The 25,000-nt window shown below is 51.8% G+C and overlaps 2 protein-coding genes across 2 annotated transcripts in view; both read left to right on the top strand.

The window, feature by feature from the left end:
• LOC136939901 (phospholipid-transporting ATPase ABCA1-like) overlaps positions 1-19,990 on the top strand; it is a gene marked incomplete at its 5' end in the record, with an annotated part of 27,279 nt that extends 7,289 nt beyond the window's left edge. Inside the window, 44 exon segments of the mRNA XM_067232235.1 lie at positions 1,736-1,979; positions 2,312-2,451; positions 2,800-2,916; positions 4,199-4,393; positions 4,505-4,713; positions 5,050-5,226; positions 5,313-5,511; positions 5,513-5,536; positions 5,929-6,150; positions 6,373-6,582; positions 6,805-6,904; positions 7,415-7,487; positions 7,489-7,590; positions 7,693-7,739; positions 7,742-7,823; positions 8,126-8,265; positions 8,653-8,790; positions 9,212-9,438; positions 9,617-9,686; positions 9,902-10,104; positions 10,297-10,351; positions 10,607-10,714; positions 10,929-11,077; positions 11,311-11,435; positions 11,779-11,877; positions 12,067-12,256; positions 12,659-12,753; positions 12,868-12,900; positions 13,001-13,106; positions 13,527-13,601; positions 13,926-14,095; positions 14,737-14,914; positions 15,151-15,266; positions 15,497-15,641; positions 15,934-16,057; positions 16,166-16,416; positions 16,507-16,569; positions 16,805-16,911; positions 17,027-17,168; positions 17,367-17,501; positions 17,641-17,744; positions 17,954-18,046; positions 18,225-18,468; positions 18,660-19,990. Coding sequence (XP_067088336.1) covers positions 1,736-1,979; positions 2,312-2,451; positions 2,800-2,916; positions 4,199-4,393; positions 4,505-4,713; positions 5,050-5,226; positions 5,313-5,511; positions 5,513-5,536; positions 5,929-6,150; positions 6,373-6,582; positions 6,805-6,904; positions 7,415-7,487; positions 7,489-7,590; positions 7,693-7,739; positions 7,742-7,823; positions 8,126-8,265; positions 8,653-8,790; positions 9,212-9,438; positions 9,617-9,686; positions 9,902-10,104; positions 10,297-10,351; positions 10,607-10,714; positions 10,929-11,077; positions 11,311-11,435; positions 11,779-11,877; positions 12,067-12,256; positions 12,659-12,753; positions 12,868-12,900; positions 13,001-13,106; positions 13,527-13,601; positions 13,926-14,095; positions 14,737-14,914; positions 15,151-15,266; positions 15,497-15,641; positions 15,934-16,057; positions 16,166-16,416; positions 16,507-16,569; positions 16,805-16,911; positions 17,027-17,168; positions 17,367-17,501; positions 17,641-17,744; positions 17,954-18,046; positions 18,225-18,468; positions 18,660-18,803 — 5,970 coding nt within the window.
• A 1,558-nt stretch (positions 19,991-21,548) lies between these two features.
• spink4 (serine peptidase inhibitor, Kazal type 4) lies at positions 21,549-24,542 on the top strand. The gene is made up of 4 exons (XM_067232238.1): positions 21,549-21,603; positions 22,970-23,001; positions 23,570-23,682; positions 24,361-24,542. The coding sequence occupies exons 1-4, from the start codon at positions 21,549-21,551 to the stop codon at positions 24,404-24,406; spliced, it is 246 nt and encodes an 81-aa protein (XP_067088339.1). The 3' UTR covers positions 24,407-24,542.
• The last annotated feature ends 458 nt before the right edge of the window (positions 24,543-25,000 follow it).

Below are 25,000 nucleotides of genomic sequence, written 5' to 3'. Positions count from 1 at the left end.
GGTACTGTGCTGTGAGAGGCAAGTCTCCCCGGGTCAAAACTCTAACAACACACACACACACGCCGGATACACACACACATATTTACATGGAGCCAAAGAGGCAGACACGCACACATTGGGTCAGGCACATCTCACACACCCTCCCTCTCCACTGTGTGAGATGTGTTCTTTGTGTGGTTTTGGCTGCAGCTAGCAGGATGAAGCATGTGACTGTGAGATGTGGATCAAAGCTGTGACCGTTCTGGGGTGGATCACAAACACACACAGGAGACAAGGAGAGGATCTGGTGCGCTGGTTTCACTGCTATCGAGCTAACTGGAGCGTTTTATACTGTCACCATGAGCCCTTGCTGGGAAATCGTTGTGTGGTTTTTTTCTTGGGTTCTCTGGGAACAATAGACAGCCAAAAGTGTGGTTTAGTTAGTTTCATTGTTTTGGGGAGTTTGTAGTCGCAGGCTCAGCAGGGAAGGATAAGGAGGTGGTGTGGAGGTTGGGATGATGTGCTGACTGCAGGTTCTATTGAGACTGGAGCATTGTTTTTCTCCTGATAATAACCACCATCCTTCACTTCTGGGTGTCTGCCCGCTACACGCATGGCCGAGAGTAACCTCTCTTTGTTCTCTCTGTCTCTCCCTTCCTACCTTTCTTCCTCTCTCTCTCTCTCTCTCTCTCTCTCTCTCTCTCTCTCTCTCTCTCTCTCTCTCTCTCCCTCTCTTCCCCTCCTTCCCTCCCTCTCTCCCTCCCTCCTTCCCTCTCAGTCTAGTACATGTCAGGGCAGGACCTGTCCCACCTGACCACACACCCCAGGTTTGCCCTCCTCCCCCCTCTCTCCGTTTCAAGATCACCCGCAAAGAAACCAAAGCAGAACTCAGGCGTGTGTCAAACCTAACATGCGTGACAGCTCTCGTGAGGTTGCTTAGTGAAATCCGGAGCGGTCAGTGTTTCTGACCCAGGGGGAAGTGAACCCACTCTGTCGTCTGGGTTACGCCACATAGAAGCTCATGTGAAACTAGGATTTCAACAGCACCGGGAACAACTCTTACCTCATGGCACGGCTTTGTCTCACGCCCTGTCATTTACCAGGCATTAGCAGACAAAGACTGGGGGTAAACAGTGGTTATCCAGCAGCCCTTGTATACACACATCTGCTAGCTTTGGTTCAGGGTAGTTTAATAGTTGAATTGTACCTCAAGCGCAGTAGAACACAGGTTTGAATGTTTAACAGTAGAGAAAGACCTGCTGTTCTCTGAAAGACAGACTGTGTTCTTAAAATGGTCTCTCTCTCTTTTGGAGAGTGTTTAAGCACAGCCACACCTAGGACGAATACACACACACACAGTCACACACACACACACACACTTGTCTGCCACACCATCAGAGTATTTCAGGAACAGCAGCTAAATTTAACCCCATCAGGCTGCTTGTTGAGAACATGTAGTTTTCACCTCCGGCGGAAATCTGTTCCCCTGACAACAACATGAACGGCTTTAGCATTAGCTTTAGCATTAGCTGTAGCATTAGCTTTAGCATTAGCTTTAGCATTAGCGTGTCTGAACGTGACTCACATGTAGCGACACTCTCTCTGTCATACGGATGGTGGGTTTAATCCGTGACGATTATGAGAACCAGTTAACACACGCAACATGGATGTCACACGGCTGTACCACGTATATATACAACACGTATGTAAACACGTATACATGTATGTAACAGGCATGTGTGCATGTGTGTTCCAGCTGGTGAGCATGAACAGCTGGCAGGACCTGCGTAAGGAGCTGCAGTACCTGACGACCAACGCCACAGGCAGCCCCAGCCACATGTACCAGGCCGTGTCTCGCATCGTGTGCGGACACCCGGAGGGCGGAGGACTGAAGATCAAGTCCCTCAACTGGTACGAGGACAACAATTACAAGGCCCTCTTCGGTAACCACGGCAACGGCAGCGAGGACGAGCCGGTGTCCACCTACGACAACTCCTCCAGTGAGTTGAGATCCGAGTCCTCTCTCTCTCTCTCTCTCTCTCTCTCTCTCTCTCTCTCTCTCTCTCTCTCTCTCTCTCTCTCTCTCTCTCTCTCTCTCTCTCCTCTCTTCACAACAATTCCTGATCATCAACACTTCCTGTTTTGGTGGATGAATTTTGATGTCACATCCTTGTCCGACTCTGACAACCTTAAAACACTACACTTCTGATCCGTACTTTTCAACTACACTTCCCATAATGCAATTATGGGACACAATGTGTGTGGCTGAAAGGGTCAGCTGATTGGACGTTCTGAGCAGTGTAACGTGAGCTGGTGTCCTCTCCTCCTCCAGCTCCGTACTGTAACAGCATGATGCGTGGCCTGGAAGCCAGCCCCATCTCCAGGATGATCTGGAGGGCGCTCAAACCACTCCTGATGGGCAAGATCCTCTACACACCTGACACTCCCGCTACACAGAGGATCATACACGAGGTAAGACACACACTCACACATATCCACACTCCAATTCTAACAGATCATACACAAGGTACAACACACACACACTCACATATCCACACTCCAATTCTAACAGATCATACACAAGGTACAACACACACACACTCACATATCCACACTCCAATTCTAACAGATCATACACAAGGTACAACACACACACACTCACACATATCCACACTCCAATTCTAACAGATCATACACAAGGTACAACACACACACACTCACATATCCACACTCCAATTCTAACAGATCATACACAAGGTACAACACACACACACTCACACATATCCACACTCCAATTCTAATTCTCCCCCCCCCCCCCAGGTGAACAAGACGTTCCAGGAGCTGGGCGTGCTGAGGGACCTGGGGGGCATGTGGGAGGAGATGAGGCCCAGGGTATGGTCCTTCATGGAGAGCAGCGAGGAGATGGACCTGGTCCGGGTGAGGAGGCACACACACACACACACACACACACACACAGACAGGCAGGCAGCTGTTAAGGAACACATGCCACATCCGTTTTGACGAGTTGTGGCTGGCAGTCTCACGCTCAGAGGCCTTTATAAGAAAGAGGAGCTTTGAACCGCTCATGTATGCTAGTCACATTAGAGACACTCACACAGGGCAGGGGTGGAGGCAGGGGTGGGGGCAGGGGTGGAGGCAGGGGTGGAGGCAGGGGTGGAGTATACACTGGGAACGTGAGAACAGAACAAACGTGATGTCATTCAGCCATCGTTGCCGCGGCTCAACAAGGAAAAATTTAGATTTCCAAACTAGCGGAAAGTCGCCAGATTTGTCTGTAGTCGCTAGATGAGATATTATGTTGCTAGGGAAGGTGAAAAGTCGCTAAAACTAGCGACAAAGTTGCTTAATTGGCAACCCTGCTACAGTAACAACATCCAGCTCCCCAAACTCAACATGTGTGCTTGTAGGGCCTTCTCTCCCTCTGACCACAGCCCACACTGCCCCCTGCTGGTGCAGGAGGAGGACTGCAGAACACTGGCTTATCTAACATTCCTGTGGGGTCATTAGTGGTTGATAGCTGGAATGAGCTCATAAACTATGAACCTCATGAACTACGAACCACTCTCTCTCTCTCTCTGTGTCTGAATCAGAAGCCTGTTTACTTACGGTGCCAGGCTAGAGTAGTTGATTACCGCTTAGTAGATAAGGGATGTGAATGTGGACCTGTGTGAGATGAAACTGATAATCTGATGATAAACGGGAGATTATGTGAGGTGACAAATAGACATGACGTAGTATATATTTTAGAATTATATAATCCACTTCAGACTGTACTATATCCATACATACATACCATGAAACACAGGAAACATGGGAAGCCATTTTGTCTCTTAGCAGGCAGGTATTGTAAATACAGCATCATTTAACCTTGTAAGAAAATTTCAACATCACCTTTAGCTCCTAAAAACACATTTGCAAATAAGATTTTAACCAATGGGTCCTATTAAATTTGGTCTTTCAAAAAAAAGAAATTGGCAATTAAAGAGCTAAAGGTGACGTTGTAATTTTACAACAAGGGGTCTTACTGGGTTAAATGTATATAATAATATAAGAGAAAGCTTGTATGAGTGGTCACAATGTCAATTGGGACGGACAGGAATCGAACCGGTAACCTTCTGATTACTAGCCCGATTCCCTAACCGCTCAGCCATCTGACCCCCCCGGTTAGTCAAGCTAACCGTGTCTCCCCGTGCTCCAGACCCTGCTCCAGAACAACGCCAGTGCCCGCTTCCTGAACGCCCGCCTGCAGGGCACAGACTGGAGGGTGGAGGACCTGTCGGCCTTCCTCCGCAAGGCCTCCGAGGACCACCGCCCACCCGGCTCAGCCTACACCTGGAGGGAGGCCTTCAACGAGACCGACCACGCCATCCTCACCATCTCACGCTTCATGGAGGTGTGTGTGTTCATATGTTAAGGGGTGTGTGTGTGTGTGTGTGTTTAAACCTCCAGTGGGGTTAGGTTCTCGGCGAAAGCTGTGTGTGATGCTGGGTCGTCTCCTCCACAGTGCGTCAACCTGGACAAGCTGGAGCCTGTGGCCAATGAGGAGCGCCTCGTCAATAAGTCCATGCGTCTCCTTGACGACCAGAAGTTCTGGGCGGGCATCGTGTTCCCAGACATCGCCCGCGGCAACAGCTCGGACCTGCCCGACAACGTGAACTACAAGATCCGCATGGACATCGACAACGTGGAGCGCACCAACAAGATCAAGGACGGGTGAGAGGACACACACACACACACACACACACACACACACACACACCATACTGGATACATACACACCGTACTACATTTACATTTAGTCATTTAGCAGACGCTCTTATCCAGAGCGACTTACAGTAAGTACAGGGACATTCCCCCGAGGCAAGTAGGGTGAAGTGCCTTGCCCAAGGACACAACGTCAGTTGGCATGAACGGGAATCGAACTGGCAACCTTCGGATTACTAGCCCGATTCCCTCACCGCTCAGCCACCTGACTCCGTAGTGGACACTGTTTAAACACAATAGCACTGGACAACTCTTAAGGCTGACCTCCCTTCCGTCCCTCCTCAGGTACTGGGACCCGGGTCCCAGGGCTGACCCGTTTGAGGACCTGCGCTACGTGTGGGGTGGGTTCTCCTACCTGCAGGACGTCATCGAGCAGGGCATCATCAGAGCTGTGACCGGGACCAAGGAGAAGACTGGGGTCTACATCCAGCAGATGCCCTACCCCTGCTACGTAGACGACATGTGGGTCACACACACACACACACACACCTCTGTCAGTCTCCCTCTGACCCCAGCCTGACCCAGCCTGCCTGACCTTCGACCCCCAGGTTCCTGCGGGTGATGAGCCGCTCCATGCCTCTGTTCATGACGCTGGCGTGGATGTACTCGGTGGCCCTCATCATCAAGGGCGTGGTCTACGAGAAGGAGGCGCGCCTCAAGGAGACCATGAGGATCATGGGATTGGACAACGGCGTCCTGTGGCTCAGCTGGTTCATCAGCAGCCTGATCCCTCTGCTGGTCAGCGCTGGGGTTGCTGGTCCTCATCCTGAAGGTACACACACACACACACACCTGCTGAGTAAGACACTCACACACACTATGCAGACATAAATCTACTGTGTTTATATAAGTAGTCTTGACATCTCGGGTAATAATATCCTCCTCCTCCCTCTCTTCTCCTCCCCTCCTCTTCTCCTCCTCTCCTCCTCCCCCTCCTCCCCCTCTCCTCTCCTCCTCCCCCTCTCCTCCTCCTCTCCTCTCCTCTCCCCCTCTCCTCCTCCCCTTCTCCTCTCCTCCCCCTCCCTCTCTCCCCCCTCTCCTCTCCTCTCCTCCCCCTCCCCCTCTCCTCTCCTCCTCCCCCTCCCCTCTCCTCTCCTCTCCTCCCCCTCTCCCCTCTCCTCTCCTCCTCCCCCTCTCCTCTCCTCCTCCCCCTCTCCTCTCCAGATGGGTAACCTCCTCCCCTACAGCGACCCAGGCGTGGTGTTCCTGTTCCTGGGCTCGTTCGCCGTGGTAACCATCATGCAGTGCTTCCTGATCAGCACCATCTTCTCGCGGGCCAACTTGGCGGCGGCGTGCGGGGGCATCATCTACTTCACGCTCTACCTGCCCTACGTGCTGTGTGTGGCCTGGCAGGACTACGTAGGCTACGGGGCCAAGATCCTGGTGGTGAGCACAGCGAGGGGAGGGGGGGGGGGGATGCTGGAGGAGTGTGTGTGTGGGGTAGGGGTGTGTGTGAGAGTGTGTGAGCTCCTCCACCCGTCAGATGCCATATCAACACACAGGAGAGCTTTGCCGACTACTCACAGCCTCTCTCTCTCTCTCTCTCTCTCTCTCTCTCTCTCTCTCTCTGTCTCTCTCTCTCTCTCTCTCTCTGTCTCTCCTCTCCAGAGCCTGCTGTCCCCCGTGGCCTTTGGGTTTGGCTGTGAGTACTTTGCCCTGTTTGAGGAGCAGGGCGTGGGCATCCAGTGGTCCAACCTGCTGGCCAGCCCTCTAGAGGAGGATAGCTACAACCTGACCACCTCCATCTGCATGATGCTGGTGGACGCAGCCCTCTACGCCCTCATGACCTGGTACATAGAGGCCGTGTTCCCCCGGTGAGTCTGAGGGGGAGGAGGAGGGAGGGGGGGAGGGATGGGGAGGTCTGATATGTAAATATTTGTAGTTGTTGATTGCTCCTCTGTAAGCCTGTGTATACTGTAGTACTGAACTGCCTCTCCTCCCTTCTCCTCTCCCCTCTCCTCTCCGCTCCTCCCCTCTCCTCTGGTCTACTCTCCTCCTCTCTCCTCTCTCCTCTCCTCACTCCTCTCCTCTCCAGGTCAGTTTGGGATCCCCAGACCCTGGTACTTCCCCTTCACCAGGTCCTACTGGTGTGGAGAGAAGCCCTGCAGCAACATGGCCACACCCACAGGAAACGCTCAGGGTACGGCCCAATCCCATCCTCCCGTTTCTGACATCCCTCTGGCTTTGTCTTTGTGTTCTGACAGAGAGGCTGGTCTAGAGAAGCAGACTGGATGTTAACTGTGCTTCTCCACACACAGCATCACTACAATGCTTTACTCATCTTTCTCTCCACCCCCTCCTCTTCCTCTCCTCCTCCTATCCTCCCCCCCTCCTCCTCTTCTCCCTCCCCCTCTCCTCCTCCTCTCCGCTCCACCCCCTCCTCTTCCTCTCCTCCTCCTTTCCTCCTCCTCCTCTCCTCTTCTCCTCCTCCTCCTCTCCTCCCCCTCTCCTCCTCCTCTCCTCCTCCTCCTTTCCTCTTCTCCTCCTCCTCTCCTCTCCTCTCCCTCCTCCTCCTTTCCTCTTCTCCTCCTCCTCTCCTCTCCTCTCCCTCCTCACCTCCTCCTCTCCTCCTCCTCCTCCTCCTCCTCCTCTCCTCCCCCTCCTCTCCTCCCCCTCTCCTCCTCCTCCTCCTCTCCTCTCCTCCCCCTAGCGGTGTGTGTAGAGGAGGAGCCCTCCCACATCCAGCCAGGCGTGTACATTAAGAACCTGGTGAAGGTGTACAAGCCACGGTAAGAAGCTGGCGGTGGATGGGCTGACGCTGGGCTTCTACGAGGGCCAGATCACCTCCTTCCTGGGCCACAACGGAGCCGGGAAAACCACCACCATGTAAGCACACTGCCTCTCTCAGATATACTACAACCTCTAGGAGTATTCCCCGTGTGCCTGTACCGTGTGACAAGCGTAACGTGATGGGGTCTGCTGTGATAGGTCGATCCTGACCGGCTTGTTCCCGCCCACCTCCGGCACGGCTTACATCCTGGGAAGGACATCCGCTCGGAGCTGAGCTCCATCAGGCAGAACCTGGGCGTGTGTCCCCAGCACAACGTGCTGTTCAGCATGTACGTACCCTCCCCCCCCCCGCTGGGACAGCTGCCGTTACTCATCTCTGAGGCTGCTGTTCATACTAGTGGTAATACTTCTGGGTATTGAGTAAGGGCATTGATTTAACTTCTCTCCTCCTCCTCCCCCCCCCCTCCTCCTCCTCTCCCCCTCCTCCTCCCCCCCCCTCCTCCTCCCCCCCTCCTCCTCTCCCCCTCCTCCTCCTCCCCCCCTCCTCCTCCCCCCCCCTCCTCCTCCCCCCCTCCTCCTCTCCCCCCCCTCCTCCTCACCCCCCTCCTCCTTCTCTCCCCTCCTCCTCCAGGCTGACAGTTGAGGAGCATGTCTGGTTCTACGCCCGGCTGAAGGGTCTGTCTGAGGAGAAGGTGACAGCTGAGATGGAGCAGATAGTCAATGACGTCGGCCTTCCGCACAAACGCCAGTCCCTCACCAGCCAGCTGTCCGGTGAGAGTGTGTGTGTGTGAGTGTGTGTGTGTGTGTGTGCATGTATTTGTTGTTCTCCTACATTCTGTTCACCTTTCGAACCATTCAAAACCTTTTTTACTTAAAAAAAACTAAAACATTTTCAACTTTTTGGAAAATTTATAAAAAATTTAAACAAATGTTTAAAAAAACGTTTAGAATTTTCTTTCCCACTTTTTACTCATGTAAAAAAAAATCAAAAGTCAAGTACTGAAAAATCTAGTTAAGTACAATAACAAAGTATTTGTACTTCGTCACTTTCCCTCTCTGGATATCTTTGCTTCACGCTCTCAACAGAATGCTCACAAGGGTAAAGGTGAACCAAGCAGAACACAGGAAGTGACATTGTTGTTTCTGTGGTGACGACAGGTGGCATGCAGAGGAAGCTGTCGGTGGCTCTGGCCTTCGTCGGGGGGTCAAAGGTCGTGATCTTGGACGAGCCCACGGCCGGTGTGGACCCCTATGCACGCAGAGGCATCTGGGACCTGCTGCTCAAGTATCGCCAAGGTAACCCCACCCCAGCCACCCCCCCCTCCCCTAGTGAATACTGTCACCGCATGTGGGGCTACTCGCAAAGTTCAACTTGGAGCAGTGGGGCAGTCAAACCTCTCCCTATACATGCTGTAAGAGGAGATGACTCCATTACAGCATGTACTGATTTACCTGGTCTGTATTCACCTCCCTCCCTCCTCCCCCACTCTCCCTCCTCCCCCACCCACCCTCCCTCCCTTCATCCCTCCTCCCCCACTCTCCCTCCTCCCCCCTCCTCTCCCTCCTCCCCCCTCCTCTCCCTCCTCCCCCCTCCTCTCCCTCCTCCCCCCTCCTCTCCCTCCTCCCCCCTCCTCTCCCTCCTCCCCCCTCCTCCCCCCTCCTCTCCCTCCTCCCCCCTCCTCCCCCCTCCTCTCCCTCCTCTCCCTCCTCCCCCCAGGCCGCACCATCATCCTCTCCACCCACCACATGGACGAGGCGGACATCTTGGGCGACCGCATCGCCATCATCTCCCACGGGCGGCTGTGCTGCGTAGGCTCCTCCCTCTTCCTGAAGACGCAGCTGGGGACAGGATATTACCTCACGCTGGTGAAGAGAGACCTGGAGGTGTCTCTGCACTCCTGCAGGAACTCAGCCAGCACCGTGTCCTACAGCAAGAAGGAGAAGGTAGCTGGCCCGCCGCACACACGCCTCCATTAGGATTAGACTTCTTTATCTCTTGAACCTGCTGGAAATAATTCAGGTTTTGTTCGGTAAGGCCAGCAGGCTGTTAGCTGCAGGTGTTTGGTGAGGCTAGCAGGCTAAGTGTGGTGAGGCTAGCAGGCTAAGTGTGGTGTTTCTACAGGACAGTGTGTCTGAGAGCAGCTCTGATGCAGGACTGGGCAGCGAGCCAGAGAGTGAAGCCACCACCGTCGGTGAGTCGCTGGAGGAGACACGGAGACTTCCTCTCTCTCTCTCTCTCTCTCTCTCTCTCTCTCTCTCTCTCTCTCTCTCTCTCTCTCTCTCTCTCTCCCTCCCTTTCTCTCCCTTTCTCTCATGATGATTGGAAAGTCCTCTGTGACAGCGACCAATGTACTCACCAAGGACCTCCCCTCCCCCCCCCCCCCCCCCCTCCCCTCTCCTCCCCCAGACGTATCTCTGATCTCCAGCGTGATCTTCAGGCACGTCCCTGCGGCCCGCCTGGTGGAGGACCTGGGCCACGAGCTGACCTACGTGCTGCCCTACGAAGCTGCCAAGGCCGGGGCCTTCGTGGAGCTCTTCCACGAGGTGGACGACCGTCTCTCTGACCTGGGCATCTCCAGCTACGGCATCTCTGACACCACCCTGGAGGAGGTGAGGCTCTGACGCTCACCTCGCACCTCGCCTGCTTCACAAACTTGTTCCTTGTTCAGTTTGCTTTTAGTCCGTGTTTAGTGGAATTTTCTCTCTCCGTATTTAGTTGAATTTCTGTCCATATTTTGTTTAAATGTCGAGTGTCACTCAAGGGTGTTTCAGAGACTGAAGGTGTTTTGTGGTCCTGTGTAGATTTTCCTGAAAGTGGCCGAGGACAGCGGTGTGGATGCTGCTGAGCTCGCAGCCGGTACGACCTCATCCACAACCTCATCCACGACCTCATCCACGACCTCATCCACAACATCATCCACAACCTCATCCACAACATCATCCACAACATCATCCACAACCTCATCCACAACATCATCCACAACCTCATCCACAACATCATCCACACTCTTCCACAACCCCTTCTGACCCACATGCTCATTACAAACACAGTCAAATCTGTAGAACCCCTCAGTTCTAACATGCTTTTTGCGTTCTCCTGCCGGTTCTCCAGACGGAACGTTCCCCATCAGGAGGAACCGTCGCCACGCCTTCGGAGACCACCAGAGCTGCCTGAAGCCCTTCACGGAAGACGACAGCTTTGAGTACAACGACTCTGAAGGTGAGCCAGCTGGAACTACATTTCCCATCAGCCATCACTTCTAGCTGCGATTGAAATGAATGAGAATGAATAACCACATCACTGCGTATAATAACGCAGTGATGGATCGGCTGTATGTGTGTTTTACAGTATACTAACCTGTCGCTCCCCTGCTCTCCCTCCTTCCTTCCGTCCCTCCCTCCCCCCCCCCTCCCTCCCCCCCCCCCCCCTGCAGAGTCCCGGGAGACAGACTGGCTGGGCGGGGCAGACGGGAAAGGCTCGTACCAGGTGAAGGGCTGGAGTCTGAAGAGGCAGCAGTTTGTAGCTCTGCTCTGGAAGAGGTTCCTGTACGCTCGCCGCTCCAGGAAGGGATTCTTTGCTCAGGTGAGCGCACACACACACAGGTATAATCAGGTGAACACACACAGGTATAATCAGGTGAACACACACACACATGTATAATCAGGTGAACACACACACACAGGTATAATCAGGTGAACACACACACACATGTATAATCAGGTGAACACACACACACATGTATAATCAGGTGAACACACACACACAGGTAGGATCAGGTGACCCTGTTTCAGAGCTTGTTGCTGTTGTTGTTCCAGATCGTTCTTCCTGCTGTGTTTGTGTGCATCGCCCTCGTGTTCAGCCTGATCGTGCCTCCGTTTGGGAAATACCCCAGCCTGGCCCTGGAGCCTGGCATGTACGAGGAACAGTTCACCTTCATCAGGTACTGCCTGTCTGTCTGTCTAGCTGTCTGTCTATCTAGCTATCTAGCTGTCTAGCTGTCTAGCTGTCTGTCTGTCTAGCTGTCTAGCTGTCTGTCTGTCTAGCTGTCTAGCTGGCTGTCTAGCTGTCTAGCTGTCTGTCTAGCTGTCTAGCTGTCTGTCTAGCTGTCTAACTGTCTGTCTGTCTAGCTGTCTAGCTGTCTGTCTAGCTGTCTAACTGTCTGTCTGTCTAGCTGTCGGTCTAGTTGTCTGTCTGTCTAGCTGTCTGTCTACCTGTCTGTCTGTTCTGCCTACAACCTTCCAAAGCAAGACACCAACATCATCTTCTTCTGTTGTCCGCTGCAGTAACGACGCGCCCGAGGACGCCCACACTAACAGACTGCAGGGGGCGCTGACGGACAAGCCAGGCTTCGGCACGCGCTGCATGGAGCCAGAGCCCATACCGTGAGTCCTGCTGCACTGCCCTCTGCTGCACCGCCCTCTGCTGGACACACAGGGGAACTGCACCTCACAATGATCAGGATAACATTCCTCTCCCTCCCTCTCTCTCTCTCTCTCTCTCTCTCTCTCTCTCTCTCTCTCTCTCTCTCTCTCTCTCTCTCTCTCTCTCTCTCTCTCTCTCTCTCCCTGCAGAGGTGCTCCATGCTCCCGGGTGACAGGTGATTGGTCGGTGCCGGAGGTGCCGGCCAGTGTGAGTGTCATGTTTGCGTCTGGTAACTGGAGCATGTCCGAGCCGTCCCCTGTGTGTGAGTGCAGCTGTGAGGGACGCAAGAAGATGCTGCCTGAGTGCCCCCCTGGGGCGGGAGGGCTGCCCCCCCCTCAGGTAACACACACACACACACACACACACTGGACACACACACACACACTGGACACACACACACACACTGGACACACACACACACACACACACACACACACACACACTGGAGACACACACACACACACTGGAGACACACACACACACACACACTGGACACACACACACACACTGGAGACACACACACACACACACACACACACACTGGAGACACACACACACACACTGGAGACACACACACACACACACTGGAGACACACACACACACTGGAGACACACACACACACACTGGAGACACACACACCCACTGGAGACACACACACACACTGGAGACACACACACACACACTGTAGACACACACACACACACACAAACAGTCCCTGAGTGGTTGTGTTCTCCCTGCAGGTGATGATGAGCAACACTGACACTCTGCAGAACCTGACGAGCAGGAACGTGTCGGACTACCTGGTCAAGACCTACGCCCAGATCATCAGCAAGAGGTGAGCTTCCATCACACACACACACACACACCCCTCTTGTCAGGGTAAGTGTTACTGGTGGAACCAACCCTGAGCAGCCTTCACAGTCTACCTGTCTTTCATCTTTTTCTTTAGCTTAAAGAACAAGATCTGGGTCAACGAGTTCAGGTGAGTTACTTCAGCAGGAACGTCTCCTCAACCGTTTCACTTGGACGATCCTTGGATGGGGACTGGGGCATGAATATTAAAATGAGCTTTCTTCATGCAGATACGGAGGGTTCTCATTGGGCGCCCGTAGCTCCCAGTTCCTCCCCCCTAGTGATGACATCGATGACGCCATCGCTCAGATCCGAAGGCGTTTCCACCTGGAGAGAGTGAGTCTTTACCTTTGCATCAGTTCACCGTTCTAGTTTACAGTTCTAGGTTGGTACAGTTCTAGATCTGGTAGTTGTTCTGTACCTGTGCTATGTCTGTTTTTGGCAAACTGTATAGTACCGTCCTCCTCCTTGCCTTAGTAGTAAAGGAACTGACTCTTATCTTTCTCCCTCCTATCTCTTCCTTCCTCTCCTGCCTCCTCTCATCCCCCTCTCTCCTCTCTCTCCTCCTCCTCTCTCCTCCCCCCCTCTCTCCTCTCTCTCCTGCCTCCTCTCTCTCCTCCCCCCCTCTCTCCTCTCTCTCCTGCCTCCTCTCTCTCCTCCCCCCCTCTCTCCTCTCTCTCCTGCCTCCTCTCTCTCCTCCCCCCCCCTCTCCTCTCTCTCCTGCCTCCTCTCTCCCCTCCTCCCTCCCTCCTCCAGGGTACTGCAGCTGACCGTTTTCTGAGAAGTTTATCCAGCTTCATCCAGGGATTGGACACCAAAAACAATGTCAAGGTTGGTACACACACTCACACCCACACAAAACACACAAACCCAGCTGCTGTTTACCGCAGAAATTCTCCCACATTCCACATGTCCCTGAGCTGATAGGGGGGGCATGGGTGCCCCTCCACGCCCCCCTATCAGCTCTCAGGAAGCAGCCTGCTGTTTTCTCAGGAAGGGGGAGCGGGGGGGAACTGATTACACAACAAACACACACACCGTTCCCTCACGATCTTGGCCTCCCAGGTTTCCCCCATGCATCCTACACCGAATCTAACGCACCCTCAATGTTTGACGGTATCCTTCAACCCCTGACCTTTGACCTCTCCCCGGCAGATCTGGTTCAACAACAAAGGCTGGCACAGCATCGGAGCGTTCCTCAACGTGATGAACAACGGCATCCTGCGCTCCAGTCTGCCTCAGGGCAAGGACCCCAGCAAGGCTGGCATCACCGCCTTCAACCACCCCCTCAACCTCACCAAGGAGCAGCTCTCCCAGGTGGCCCTGTAAGTACCAGGCAGGGGGGGGACAGGGACCCTAACCCTAACCCTTCAACCACCCCCTCAACCTCACCAAGGAGCAGCTCTCCCAGGTGGCCCTGTAAGTACCGGGCAGGGGGGGGGGACAGGGACCCTAACCCTAACCCTGTAAGTACCGGGCATGGGGGGGACAGGGACCCTAACCCTAACCCTGTAAGTACCGGGCATGGGGGGGACAGGGACCCTAACCCTAACCCTGTAAGTACCGGGCAGGGGGGGGGACAGGGACCCTAACCCTAACCCTGTAAGTACCGGGCAGGGGGGGGACAGGGACCCTAACCCTAACCCTGTAAGTACCGGGCATGGGGGGGACAGGGACCCTAACCCTAACCCTGTAAGTACCGGGCAGGGGGGGGACAGGGACCCTAACCCTAACCCTGTAAGTACCGGGCAGGGGGGGGACAGGGACCCTATCCCTATATGTAAGAGGGAGAAGACCAGAAGGAGAGAGAGAAAGAGAAACAGATGGATATAGAGAGATGGTGATAAGACAAGTCCAGAAATGACCATGAAGCAGCTCTAATATACATTATCCTTTTCCTCTCCTCCCCCCCTCCTCTCCTCCTCTCCTCCCCTCCCCCCCCCCCCCCCCCCCCCCCCCCCTCCAGGATGACCACTTCAGTAGACGTGCTGGTGTCCATCTGTGTGATCTTCGCCATGTCCTTCGTGCCGGCCAGCTTCGTGGTGTTCCTCATCCAGGAGAGAGTGAACAAGGCCAAGCACCTGCAGTTCATCAGTGGAGTCCAGCCCCTGCTCTACTGGCTGGCCAACTTCGTCTGGGACATGGTGAGGCACACACACACACGTGTACAGTATATGGAAACTGTTTGTTTGTACATATTTCTGGGGTTTATCCAGGCTGAAGTAAAATAAGAATTAACATATTTCCCTCTCTCTTTTCCTCCCCACCTCTCCTCCTTCTCCCCCTCTCCTCTCCTCCTTCTCCTCCCCATCTCTCCTCCCCCTCTCCTCCTTCTCCTCCCCATCTCTCCTCCTCCTCCCCCTCTCCTCTCCTCCCACAGTGTAACTACGTGGTTCCTGCCACGCTGGTCATCATCATCTTTGTGTGTTTCCAACAAGAGGCCTACGTGTCCTCCACCAACCTGCCTGTCCTGGCCCTGCTGCTGCTGCTCTACGGGTGAGCCTCTCTCTCTCTCTGTCTCTCTCTGTCTCTCTCTCTCTCTCTCTCTCTCTCTCTCTCTCTCCCATCTCTCTCTCTCTGCCTCTCTCTCTCCCCCCCATCTCCCCCTCTCTATCTCTCTCTGCCTCTCTCTCTCCCCTCCATCTCCCCCTCTCTCTCTCTCTCTCCCCCTCTCTCTCTCTCCCCCTCTCTCTCTGTATTGATGTGATGTGTCCTGTGTTCCCCAGGTGGTCGATCACCCCCCTGATGTACCCGGCCTCCTTCTTCTTCAAGATCCCCAGCACGGCCTACGTGGTTCTCACCAGCGTCAACATCCTCATCGGCATCAACGGCTCCGTCGCCACCTTCGTCCTCGAGCTGTTCGGAAGCAACGTGAGGACGCTAGGATTCTAGGAAGCAGGCTAGCACATAGGCTAGGATGCTAGGAAGCAGGCTAGCACACAGGCTAGGATTCTAGGAAGGATTCTAGGATGCTAGGAAGGATTCTAGGATGCTAGTAAGGATTCTAGGATGCTAGGATGCAGAGTACTCTACTGCATGTGGCATGAATGTAGGAAAGAAAAACACTGTAAATGGAGAAATGACAGCAGAGAAAGTGTTTGTTTACAAAACATTGAACTTGACGCTCACCCTGGTCCTTGTCTCCCCCCCGCCTGCCCTCCAGGAGATCGGAGGCATCAACGACATCCTGAAGAACGTCTTCCTGATCTTCCCTCACTTCTGCCTGGGCCGCGGCCTCATCGACATGGTGAAGAACCAGGCCATGGCCGACGCCCTGGAGAGGTTCGGTGAGGACCAGGGACTGTAGCTGGGGTTAAGATGAGGGTGGATGGTACATCTTTCATCTAGTTTGTTGTCGCAATTTAACTAACGCGCGTGTGTGTGTGTGTTCCTAGGGGAGAACCGCTTCCGTTCCCCGCTGGCCTGGGACATGGTGGGCAAGAACCTGTTTGCCATGGCGGTGGAGGGCGTGGTCTTCTTCTGCATCACCCTGCTCATCCAGTACCGCTTCTGCATCAAGGCCCGGTCCTCCAGCTCGCACCTCAAGCCAATCACTGACGAGGACGAGGATGTGGCCCGCGAGAGGCAAAGGATTCTGGGAGGAGGAGGACACTCTGACATCCTGGAGATCAACCAGCTGACCAAGGTACAGGGACGAGCATGAACCAATCAGAATCAGAATCAGATCCCTGGTTTATCGCATCGTCGTAAGTTCACACATACAATGTTTCTCCAGGTGTACAAGCGCAAACAGAAGCCAGCTGTGGACCGTCTGTGTGTAGGGATCCCTCGTGGAGAGGTGAGAGATACCTACCTGTCTAGATATCTATCTATTATCTAGATACTTATCTATCCTATTATGATCTATAAATCTATGTACTCATTATCTAAACTCTCCTTTTCCCTCCTGCCCTCCCTCCCTCCCTCTCTCTCCCCTCCCTCCCTCTCTCCCCTCCCTCTCTCTCCCCTCCCTCTCTCTCCCCTCCCTCCCTCTCTCCCCTCTCTCCCCTCCCTCCCTCCCTCCCTCCCTCCAGTGTTTTGGGTTGCTGGGTGTGAATGGAGCAGGAAAGACCAGCACGTTCAAGATGCTGACAGGAGACTCCATGGTGACCAGTGGAGAAGCTTACCTGGCTGGGAAGAGGTGAGCACCGGCGACACCATCACACCCACACTGACACACACCTACACACCTTCATGAACAAGATGGTAATATCTCCCTCTCTCTCTCCCGCTCTCTCCCTCCCCCCCCCCCCCAGTGTCCTGACAGACATAGATGAGGTACACCAGAACATGGGCTACTGCCCCCAGTTTGACGCCATCAACGACCTGCTGACGGGACGAGAGCACCTGGAGTTCTATGCCATCCTCCGAGGCGTCCCGGAGAAGGAAGTGTGCGAGGTTAGCGCGCTCGCGTGTGTGTGTGTGAGCCTCTCATATCACAAAGCTAACCATGTGATTGTACTATATATGAAAGAGAGAGGAGGAGAGGAGAGGGGAGGAAAAAGTATCTCATGAAAATCGGATAGAGAATTTTGAAACCAGAGTGTGAAGGTTGAGGCGTACATGTGACCTGACCTGAGTCCTCCTGACCACCAGGTGGCAGAGTGGGGCATCCGTAAGCTGGGGCTGATCAAGTACGTGGACAAGTCAGCAGGAAGCTACAGTGGAGGAAACATGAGGAAGCTGTCCACAGCCATGGCTCTGATTGGAGGACCTCCGGTCGTCTTCCTGGTGAGTGTGGAACCACACACACACGCACACACACATACTGTGCAGACACACACACACGCACACACACATACTGTGCAGACACACACACACACGCATATGTACGCACAGGGTTAAGCTGATCCTGGATGTGTGTGCGCAGGACGAGCCCACCACAGGAATGGACCCCAAGGCCAGGAGAGCTCTGTGGAACTGCATCCTCGGCATCATCAAGGAGGGTCGATCAGTGGTGCTCACCTCTCACAGGTGAGACTGGGAGGGATGGAGGGATGTGTAGAGGAGGTGTAGAGGAGGTGTAGAGGAGGTGTAGAGGAGGTTTAGAGGAGGTTTAGAGGAGGTTTAGAGGAGGTGTAGAGGAGGTGTAGAGGAGGTGTAGAGGAGGTGTAGAGGAGGTGTAGAGGAGGTGTAGAGGATGTTTAGGTGGAACAATCTCTGACGGTGCGTTGTCTCCTCAGCATGGAAGAGTGTGAGGCTCTGTGCACTCGTATGGCCATCATGGTGAACGGACACTTCCGGTGTCTGGGCAGTGTCCAGCACTTAAAGAACAGGTGAGAACACACACACACAGAGCAATGGATACAGTTTGCTTGGTTTCTCTGTACTGTGCCTCATGCTAACATCAACAAGTTTTCCCCATACAACGGCTAACCAAAATGCTAACATCTATGGTCTTCCTCACACTACTGCTACCGCTAACGGCCCTCGCCATCGCCCCTCCCCCTGCAGGTTTGGTGACGGCTACACCATCATCCTGCGCGTGGCGGGGCCGGACCCCGACCTGGCACCGGTGACGGCGTTCATCGAGAAGGAGCTGCCGGGCAGCACCCTGAAGGAGAAGCACCGGAACATGCTGCAGTACCAGCTGCCCTCCACACGCACCTCGCTGGCACGCATCTTCTCCCTGCTGGCCAGCCACAAGGAGCAGCTCAGCATCGAGGACTACTCCGTCTCCCAGACCACCCTGGACCAGGTGAGGAGGACGGGGGGTGAGGGAGGGATGAGGGGGGGGGGGGGGGTGGAGAGAGAGCAGCAGGATCAGGGGTGGACGAGGGGGGGTGTGATATTGGTCATTTTGATAAGAAAAACAAAGTTGTCTATCGATACTAAATCTGTTTTTGTGCGCTTGCTCTCTCTCTCTCTCGTCCCCCCCCCTCCCCTCAGGTATTTGTCAATTTTGCCAAGGACCAAAGTGACGAGGACCACTTAAAAGACATTTCCATGATCAAGAGGGACGCGGTGGCCGTGGACGTGTCCCACCTCAACAGCTTCCTGTTGGACGAGAAGGCCAGGGAGAGCTGTGTGTGACTCCACCTGTCTCCAGCAGGGGGCGCCAGACCCAGGCCCCCGCTCACACACACACACACTGACCACTGGAGGACCAGTCCTCACCAGACATTTTATACTTGCTTTTAGTCTTTTTTTAATCATTACTATTATGATTTCTCAGTGGACTGCGTGTGTTCAGCCTGCCACCCACACACCTCCCCCCCCCCCCCCCCATGCCGGGGGCAAGGAGAGGGGGGGGAGGGGGGTCGAGGCTAGACGCTGCAGAAAGTTCAACACTGAAATGAAACTCAATGCAAATCAATGCAAACGATAAGAGGAGGACAGGAGGTGAAGGTTGTTGGCTGCATGCTAGCAGGAGGTCTCTCACAGAGGAGGAGGGTCTGAGCGCCAGTCCTCCTCAGATCCCCGGTCAAGACGTGTCGCAGAGCTGGCAACAGTTGCCTGGCAACAGGCATTCCACCACCCAAGAACCAAAAACCGATTCGAGACGACTCTGAGAGAGTCAGTGACAAGATTTGAGTCGATTCAGCGACCAGGTTTGATAAGAGTCAGCGACTGCAGTGGTTCACTGCCAGAGCACACTGACTCAGACAGTTTGGACCTGCTGTGTCTTTCTGTGGTTGGACTCCCAGTTTAGCCACGCGATGGAGCAGCAGGACGCTCCAGTCCTTCACTGCCAAACCCAGACCCAGGGCCCCACCACCCCAGGGTCCTAATGTCCCTCCTTTTTTGACAACAGCAGTTTTCTTTTTGTAAATGAAACTGAAGAACTGTATACAATCATGTTGTTGTTTTTTATGCTACTCTTAAAGGCAATTGACAACCTTCATTGGACCTGTTTGGTTTCAAATATGCATCTTCAAAAAATGTAATTGTATTTTTCTTAATTTTTCTTCTTCTAAAATGTAAGATGTTTTGCTTGTTTGTTGTCGATGTCACAATCTCCTGCCAGTCCCAGAGAGGGTTGACAGAGCAGCACTCTGACTTCAAACACTTCAGAGTGCTGAGACGACGATGATGATGATGATGATGCAACAGAGGAGGGCAGACAGGAAGATTCTAGAATGAGAAGCAGACAGGAAGATTCTAGAATGAGAAGCAGACAGGAAGATTCTAGAATGAGAAGCAGACAAATATAAGTTTTTATGAGAAACCCTGTAGAGAACAATTCTTTTTTTCTTTTTTAATTTTACATGTAATATATATATATATATATATATATATATATATATATAAAAAAAAAAAAAAAAAAAAAAAAAAAACAGGATGGAAAAAGTGGTCTTTGAAATATCAAGTTACCGTGGTGGGGTCTGGAGGTGTCTGTGTTTTTGCATGTTTTCCAGTTGGCCCCCGGAGTGAGCATCTCTGTGTGTGTGAGGCAGAAAGCAGGATACTCTTGCCTCTTGAGTTTTGTGTAAAACAAACAACCAACTAAAAAAACACAGTGAAACTTAGCTATTTACGTAACATTGGAGTCTAAGTCAAATTAGACATCGAGTGGGTAAATCGTTTTTTTACAAATCTCTACATGTAAAGCTACAACTGGAGGTGGTTCTAAAGGACATGGTGTTGATCTAACGTGGATGTGTATCGTGTTGAGGTGAATTGTGTCAGTGCCAAATGCAGTGTCCCTGTGTAACATCCACCTAGGAGGCGTGTTAAACTGCACACACCATGCTCACGTGTGTTTTAAGCCCTTTTTCTAAAAACCTGCTTTGTGACCATCTTAGAGAAGTTTTTTTTCAAGCTGTGCTAAGGAGAAGAGATGATCTCCCCCTGTGTAAGCGAGCTGGATCTAAGTGTGGTGCTCACCATTCATTCTCACTGTGTCCTGTGCCGTCGCCACGTGTCCAGGTGTCAGCTTACCTGAGCGGATCTAAACCACTGTCTCAACTAAGTCATGTCGTTGTTAGAATCTCTCCCCCCCTCCCCCCCCCCCCCCCCCTTGTGTCTTTAAGAGCCTGCTTGAAGATTCCGGCATTCTAGAACCGTGGAAAGGGCCAAAATTGTCAGCTAGACAGTCAGCCAGACAGTCAGTCAGTCAGTCAGACAGTCAGTCAGACAGGAGAGACCACCCCAGTGCAACCAATTGGTTACTCCCAGAATCCCTCCCCTCTCATTTGATAAGAAAAGTCAGGGTTTGATTTCTACGTTGACCCTGCAGGGTCCTCAGGGTATTTAGACACTTTAGGAGGGGCGGGGGTCCAAGTGACCCGGCCCTGTTGCCCCCCCCCCCGACCCCCTGGAACTGAAACCCTACAGCTCCAGCACTTTGCACCAGTAAAACCACTTGCACTGCAACACAGACAGAGCTCTACAGTAGAAACACTTTGAACTGCGAAGCATTTCTCAGCCAATCATTAAAGAGAGTCGAGTTCACCATGACGATGATTTTCTCATTGATATTGTTATTATTTGTTTACATTTGAAGTATTATTAAAAAAGCAGTTTGTCTGTTACTTGTTCTGTATAGTACCTATTTACATGAATAAAACATGGTTTTTGACTTGCTGTTTGTCAATTGAATTGAAGAACACAGTGTGTGTTTGTGTTTGTGTGTGTCTTCTGTACATGTGGACGTTTTCTCACCTGAGATGTTAGAAAACAGCTTCTCTGCCTGCAGAGTTCCCACACTGATAAAGAGGCAGAGAGACCAGGAGAGAGAGAGGGAGGGAGATGAACAGTGAGGCAGAGAGAGAGAAACTGACCAAAACAGAGAGGAAAGAATAGAGTTGTGCTGGACCTGTCACAACCTTCAGCAGCATGTCCGGAAAACACGCATCTCTACTAACCCTGGTGGTCCTTCTCATCCTGACAGGTACTGTTGTCCTGTGTGTGTGTGTGTGTGTGTGTGTGTGTGTGGTCCACATCTCACAATCTGCATTCCTCAGCCCCACTATTGAGTTATCGTGTACTTTCCCATCTTACATTTACATTTTCTCATTTAGCAGACGCTCTTATCCAGAGTGACTTACAGTAAGTACAGGGACATTCCCCCGAGGCAAGTAGGGTGAAGTGCCTTGCCCAAGGACACAACGTCATTTGACACGAACCAGCGACCTTCTGATTACTAGCCTGATTCTCTAACCGCTCAGCCACCTGACTCCCATCTTAGATGAAAACGGATTTCCAAACTGTCCAATGACCACAATTTGCTTAAACAAATGTTTAGCCAGGAAGTTATGTTAAAGTGTGCTAATGAACTCACCACTATCGGGAATTGCAAATTCACGAAAGAGATTGCATGTGTGTTTGTTCCGCTTCATCTGTGGCCCTCAATGCCCTTAATTGGGTGTTCTCTCACATAATTATTATAATAATTTCAACTTCTTAGTTCTTCCGCCGTTTTTTGGCCTAACTAGTTCTGCATACTTTCACCGATTCCTACAATTCTTGTATCAAAACGTTCAGCTCCTTCAGGAGATGTTGGCTATGACATTTGGTATTTCTCACTTTTATACTTTTTAAGACATTAAGGTTTTTGTGCAAATTATTCTCCCATTAAAAGTAATGGTAAATCCATTCAAATCATTAAAAAGCTTCCTCCTCTTTCAAACATAACTACTTCAGCATACTTTCAGCTAGAGACACCATTCAACCTTTAAAATGTTCAAAAGACATTCAGGTATTCCCAAATGATTCAGCTTTTTCAAATATTCAGCCAATTTTGAATTATGACAGTTTAAAATACATTAGAATGTTTGCTCCTTCTTGATTTTTTATGAATGAGCAGCCAGCAGAGCAGAGTGGCACACTCTGCTGGCTGCTCTTTTTCTGATATTCAACTAAATTGTCAAACAAATTCCTCTAACGTTCATATAGTTTAACTTACAGAAACAAGTTATTACGATTTCGAAACCGCCGGTAGAGACATATTTCTGACCGCAAAGACATATAAAGGACATCTCTAGTTTCGGCAGAGTCTTGGGGTCTCGGAAAATATCCTCCTTTTATTGATTGGACGTGTAGTTTTGCGTCTAGGTCAACTTGTTTGAGGTGTGGATGCTAGTAGGTAAATGTTCGTTTTTCTCTCTGCCTAGCTCGTTAGCTATCACAGCTGCGCCATCACGTGGCAACCAAACAGACACGCACCATGAAAGCAGAGTGGGGTACACGTTTTCAAAACTGCCAAGAGTTGTATTTCTGACCGCACAGACATATAAAGGTGTTGTTGTGTTTTTCAGGTGCAGAGGAAAGATCTGGAGCCCTCAGGAAGGTTAGTAAAATATTCTAGATTGATTCTAGAATCAAGTACAGGATTTCCACCACGACAGGTTTATACCAGCAGGGGATCATTGTTTACAGAACCCAACAAAGGCTTCTATCTGGAAACTTTTATTTAAGATGATTGTTGTTATTTGAGTCAATCATTCTATGTGGAAAGGGAGGAAGGAAGGAGGGAGAGAGGAGGGATGGATGAGGAAGGTAGGGTGGAGGAGGGAGAGAGAAGGGGTGGATGAGGAAGGAAGGGTGGAGGAGGGAGAGAGGGAAGGTCTCTTCACCAGCCAGGCAGGAAGACAGGTGGTGACCAGCCTGTGTCGACCAGCCTGTGGTGACCAGCCTGTGTCGACCAGCCTGTGTCGACCAGCCTGTGTCGACCAGCCTGTGTCGACCAGCCTGTGGTGACCAGCCTGTGTCGACCAGCCTGTGGTGACCAGCCTGTGTCGACCAGCCTGTGTCGACCAGCCTGTGTCGACCAGCCTGTGGTGACCAGCCTGTGTTGACCAGCCTGTGGTGACCAGCCTGTGTCGACCAGCCTGTGTTGACCACCCTGTGTTTTGCAGCCGTCTTGTGGAGGCTTGTCTGAGATCGTGGCCTGTCCCATGAACCTGGCTCCTGTGTGTGGCAGCGATGGGGTTACCTACGCAAACGAGTGTGCTCTCTGCGTCCAGAGACTGTGAGTACTGCTGCTACTCTCTCATGACACACACACACACATACTAGAGCCCGACCGATATATCGGCGGCCCGATATTATAGGCCGATATTGGGCATTTTCCAAACTATCGGTATCAGCATTTATAATGGCCGATAAATGATTAAAAAAAAAAAATTTTTAAGGACTTTAAGTTTCATACCTTAAGTTTGTATTTTTTATACATTGTTTTTATCAGAAACTGCATTAACATATTATTTTAGTGAGGAAATAATAACAGGAGTCAGATGGCTAAACAGTTAGGGAATCGGGCTATTAATCAGAAGGTTGCTGGTTTGATTCCCGGCCATGTCAAATGACGTTGTGTCCTTGGGAAGGCACTTAACCCTACTTGCCTCGGGGAATGTCCCTGTACTTAGTCGCTCTGGATAAGAACTTCTGCTAAAAGTGACAACATTTAAACTACAAATAACTACAGTTAGGGAAATCAGTTTGTTTTGTTACGCGTTTCTGGATTTTTAAAATATTTTTTTATATCGGACGATATCGGAATATCGGATTTTTAAATAACCAAATATTTGTATTGGTATCGGCCTTAAAAATCCTTTATCGGTCGGGCTCTAACACATACACACACACACACGCATACACACACACTACAGTATGAAGACACTTTGTACTCATACTCTATGGTTTCCAGGGAAACCAGGGCAGACATTTTGATCATGAAGGAAGAAAGCTGTTAAAGACGACTGTCCAAGACGACATCAAACTGTCCAATCAGAACTCTCCTGTAACATGGCTCCTCCCCCTGCTTGATGACCTCAGCGCAGCGGTGTTGCTGTGTGACAGCATCAGTGATTAAATTAAATATGCAAACAAGCGCTTTTTTTCATTTATTTCAAAAGTATATTTTGATATATCTTATTTTATTGATCATATTAATAATTCATGTTTATAAATCCCCTCATCCACCACGCTCCCAAAAAACACAGGTACACACACCCCCATGCGTAAACATGCGTTTAGTCAGTTACAGCATCATGCAAACAAGCGCTTTTTAAATTTTCACACAGACACACACAGCCACACACCGACACACACCGACACACACCGACACACACAGCCACACACCGACACACACAGACACACACAGACACACACCGACACACACCGACACACACAGCCACACACCGACACACACAGACACACACAGACACACACCGACACACACCGACACACACAGCCACACACCGACACACACAGCCACACACCGACACACACCGACACACACAGACACACACCGACACACACAGACACACACAGACACACACCGACAC

The sequence above is a fragment of the Osmerus mordax genome, unplaced genomic scaffold (assembly GCF_038355195.1).
Source record: "Osmerus mordax isolate fOsmMor3 unplaced genomic scaffold, fOsmMor3.pri Scaffold_41, whole genome shotgun sequence".
Classification (NCBI taxonomy): domain Eukaryota; kingdom Metazoa; phylum Chordata; class Actinopteri; order Osmeriformes; family Osmeridae; genus Osmerus; species Osmerus mordax.
This window is presented reverse-complemented; position numbering and strand designations above follow the sequence as displayed.